We start from the raw sequence: 4,406 nt of genomic DNA, 5'->3' as shown, positions 1-4,406 counted from the left end.
AAGCCCGGGAGGGACAGTTTTTCCAGACCATTTCCGTGTCACCGAACAGCAGCAGTTAGGAGTTGTACCAGTTGCCCTAATATTAAATCCCTCCATTGCAACAGCGCGTAATAGCCGCGAGCGAAGCGAGCGCGAAAAAATTTTGGGGCATAGGAGCACGAATATGCTATTTTGAGCGCTTAAATAAATCTTATAAAGCAGCCGTAAAAGCAGGTAGCTGCACTGAAGCAGAATTTACGCACTCCCCCATCAAAGGACCGCGAGCGTAGCGAGCGCGAAAAAAATTCGGTTTTATAGCGCGCCAAAATCGAGCAAAAATAGCGGGATGTACTCCTACCCCACACCCTAACTAAATTAGGGTATTACCTCTTTCGCTTCCAGAGAAACAAATGCACATGTGGACGGACATTAGGTCGCTTACAAATGGAATGTTTACATGAGCCCAATGGATTGGTTTTTTGGAGCAGTGATGTAGGGTAAAACTGTTAGCGACCACGGACCTTAACGAATTGTAAATAGACCCTTCTACATATCTCCCTCCGCCTTCTCCCTTTCTTTCTTTTCCTTTCTCTCCCTTTCCTTCTCCCTTTTTTCTTCCTCTTTCTCTTTCTTTCTCCCCCCCTTTCCTCCCTTTCTACCTCCCCTTTCCTCTCCTCTTCACCTCCCCTTTCCTCTCCTCCTACCTCCCCTTTCCCTCCTCCTCCACCTCCCCTTTCGGGATTTTGAGGTGGGTCGGCCGACCCACCTTGACCCCCGTTTGGGCGCCCCTGAGGAGGTGTGGGAAAGGGCCGGCTGCCTGGATGACGCCACGTACGAGCTCGCCATCCGCACGGGGGTGCGTCGGCCCACCGTCCTGTACAAGCGGCGCGTGCAGGACAGGTGGACCAACCCGTACCTGCCGTGGGTGCTGGAGGCCTTCGGGGCGAACACCGACGCGCAGATCGTGCTCGACGTGTACAGCCTGGTGCGGTACTGCGTGTCGTACGTCACGAAGGCCGAGAAGAACCATTCGCAGCTGCACAATGAGATCATGCGGCTGCGGCGGGAGCGGGGCTTCGACGACCGCACCTTGATGAAGATGCTCTGCTCTCACATCCTGCGGGCCAAGGAGACGTCGGCGCAGGAGGCCGCGTGGGTGCTGCTCAAGTTCCCCCTGTGCGAGACGAGCCGGAAGTGCACGTTCATCGACACGTCGCGGCCCGAGGAGCGCGTGCACTGCCCGCGGCCCAACAAGGACATCATGGCCATGCCGGCGGGCTCCACCGACCTCTGGTTCCCAGACATCTTCGACAAGTACTCCGCGAGGGCCGCCGAGCTCGACAACGTCACCCTGGCCGAGTTTGCGGCCCTCCACCACCAGAGCCAGAAGCCGCGCAGGCGGCGGCGCGTCATCCGGTACAGGAGGTACGCGGAGAACAGCGAGGACTGGGACCAGAGTGAAAACTTCTACCGGGGCATGTGCACGCTTCACCTGCCGTGGCGGGACGAGCAGAGCGACATCCTGCAGGCAGACGACAGCATGCATAGTCTGTACTCCCGCCACGAGGACGTCATTCTGGGCCGGCGCCGGGTGTTTGAGGCGACGCTGGGCCTGGACGACAACATGCAGGACGAGCTCGAGGCGTGCGTGGCGGAGGACGAGGCCGAGGCGGTCGAGGCGGAGGCCAGCGCACGCGGCATGCTTGCCGGCAACACCAAGCTGTTCTTCGACGCTGATGGTGTTGCCGACTTCATGGACGACGATGCGCAGGACATCAACATCGACCTGCCGGAGCCTGGGAGGCAGCCGGCCGCGGCGAGCGCGCGAGTGCGGCGGCGCGGCGTGTGGGACCGCGAGACCTTCCTGGACAGCATCCGCCGCCTCAACACCAAGCAGAAGGAGGTGGTGCTGGCGGTCGTGCACGGCATCCGCACCCAGAGCGCGCCGCGCCTCATCTACATCGACGGCGCGGCGGGGACGGGCAAGTCGGTCGTGGCTCGCAACATCGCCAACGCGTTCGAGGCGTTCTGCCCGGCCAACGACAACGAGGACTCCAGCCGGGTGGTCATCAGCGCCCCCACGGGCAAGGCGGCCCACAACATCGGGGGCAGCACGATGCACCACGCGTACATCCTGTCCTGGAACCAACAGTCCGACGCCACCCGGCGGCTGAACGAGGGCGCCGACGACATCATGGTGCCCCTGCAAGGCCAGGCCCTCGCCAACTTGCAGAACGCCTTCGCCAACGTCCACGGCCAGATTATTGATGAAATCAGTATGGTGTCCGACCGCAATTTTCTGGCCGTCGATCAGCGTTGCAAGGAGGCGAAGGGGAACGAGGCAGATTTCGGTGGCCTGTGGACCATTATATTCGGGGATTTCCGCCAACTGACCCCTGTCGGAGGGAAGCCTGTCTACGTCAGCTCTACGGACTCCCTCGGTGGGAGTGCTCTACTGTGGCAGAAGTTCGAGTACGTGGAGCTGACGCAAAACATGCGACAGGGCGAAGACAAGAGGTTTGCGGAGATCCTCGCGAAAATTGGCGACGCGGAGGTGCCTTTGACAGCCGAAGAGCGCGAGATGGTAGAGTCGAGGTTTGTCGATGAAAACAACCTGGTGGTGCCCAACGACTGCCCCAGGCTCTACCATAGGAACGACGACAAGGACGCGTACAACCTGCGTGAGCTGTTAAAGGCACCTAACCACCAAATCATCCGGCTGACGGCGCGCGACCGTGTCCAGCAGACGCGAGGCCTGCTGGGGCCCTCGCGCAGACAACGACACACGAGCGTTGAGACCATCTTGGACCGCGCCAGGGCACTGCCGACGAGGAGCGCGCAGAACTTGCCGTACCTTCTCCTCGCCGTGGCCGGCCGGCCGTACAAGCTGACCGTTAACATCGACGTGCAGGACGGCCTGGTCAACGGCGCCGTGGGGGTCCTGGTGTGGGTGCAGGCCGGTCTGCTGAGCCAGCGCTCGCGCACGCCCGGGGTCACCGAGCCGGAGTTGGCCGTGCAAACGCTGTGGCTCCGGTTTTCCGGTGACGTTGGCGCCGGACGCAGCCGCAACAAGCACAGCGAGCTGCAGGCGGCCATCGCGCGCCAGAGGTGCCTCCCCCTGGAGACGCTGCCCTACGAGCTGCCACCGATCCCCGAGGCCGACGAGCTGCACGGCCTGGTGCCCATCGAGCGCGAGGACGCGAGGCTCGTCAAGTGCCTGACCGAGGTGTGGCGCCACGTCATGCGGCAGCAGTTCCCGCTCGTCCCAGCGCTGTCCGACACCATCCACTCGTCGCAGGGCAGCTCGCACGACGCGGCCTGCGTCGAGTACTACGACACCATGCAGAACAATATGGTGTACGTGGGAATGAGCAGGGTGCGCAAGCTGGCCGGCCTGTTCATCAAGTACAGCGGGACAGGCCTGCGGCGGGTGGCGCGCGGACGGGTGGAGCGCCGGCCCCGCACTGCGGCCGGCCTGTTCAAGCACCCCAGGCTGGACAAGCGGGACGTCAGCATGGCGGCGGAGAAGCAGAGGCTGCGCAGCAATCCGTTGACCGTGCCGTGGGCCTCGCTGCTGGAGCGGCCCGCGAACGCGCTGCGAGCGGTGTACGCCAACGTGCAGTCTCTCCACGCCCACCACCGCGACGTTAGCCTGGACGACGTCATGATGCAGTCGGACGTCCTGCTGCTGGCCGAGACGTGGCTGCGCCCGGGTCAGACCATCGACCTGGGCGACGGCATGCAGGAGGTAGTCCGCTGCGACGCGCCCGCGCATCAAGAGAGGGCCGCGGGAGGCGTGGCGGTCTACTCGCGGCTGCCCTTCGACGAGGTGCTGGCGGTCGGCACGGTGCCCCGAGTGGAGGCGGCGAGGGCGCGGCGGGGCAGCGAGCTGGCGGTGGCCGTGCTGTACTGCCACACCGACGCCAGGCTCGGTGACATCCTTGCGGCTCTGAGCCTGGTGCTGCCCGCCGAGCCGTGCGGCACTGTCATCGTGTGCGCCGACTTCAACGTGGACATGCGGGCGGCGCCCGGCCGCTGCATAGCGGACGCCTTCGCGGCCAGAGGGCTGACGCCGAGGAGCGACCTGAGCGCGCCTTCCACTTACTACGGCACCACCATCGACGCCGTATTTTCCAACAGTACAGCAACGAGGACCGCACTGTACCAAGCGTACTACAGCCACCACATTCCTATGGTTATCGATGTCACCTGAGACGGGTAAGTGTGCTCGGCTCCAATTTCGTACGAACATTTAGGCGACATGTAGTTCTCACTCTCTCGTTTCGTTTACAGGACAAGTGGTGCGAGGCGAGACAGGCCACGCGGTCCTTGTATGTTGTGTGCACGGTTGTCATGACGCAGCCCCCGACGCAGCCGCCGCCAACAACAGCAGGTAAGCAATGGTCGGAGAGCTGGGCAGTGCGGAT

General features: G+C 62.9%; 1 protein-coding gene across 1 annotated transcript; it reads left to right on the top strand.

The window, feature by feature from the left end:
• Nucleotides 1-14: 14 nt before the first annotated feature.
• On the top strand, nt 15-4,372 carry LOC127748812 (uncharacterized). Its single transcript, XM_052263784.1, has 2 exons — nt 15-4,197; nt 4,273-4,372. The coding sequence occupies exon 1, from the start codon at nt 1,031-1,033 to the stop codon at nt 4,190-4,192; it is 3,162 nt and encodes a 1,053-aa protein (XP_052119744.1). The 5' UTR covers nt 15-1,030; the 3' UTR covers nt 4,193-4,197; nt 4,273-4,372.
• Nucleotides 4,373-4,406: the final 34 nt, after the last annotated feature.

Source organism: Frankliniella occidentalis, unplaced genomic scaffold (genome assembly GCF_000697945.3).
Source record: "Frankliniella occidentalis isolate FOCC.00 unplaced genomic scaffold, Focc_3.1 Scaffold14, whole genome shotgun sequence".
In the NCBI taxonomy this organism is placed as follows: Eukaryota; Metazoa; Arthropoda; class Insecta; order Thysanoptera; family Thripidae; genus Frankliniella; species Frankliniella occidentalis.
The sequence above is the reverse complement of the archived record's forward strand: the minus strand, read 5'-3'. Positions and strand labels throughout refer to the sequence as shown.

Bases quoted from the DNA above. Each gene is read 5' to 3' on its own strand.
- LOC127748812 (XM_052263784.1), top strand. From the start codon at position 1,031: ATGCGGCTGCGGCGGGAGCGGGGCTTCGACGACCGCACCTTGATGAAG.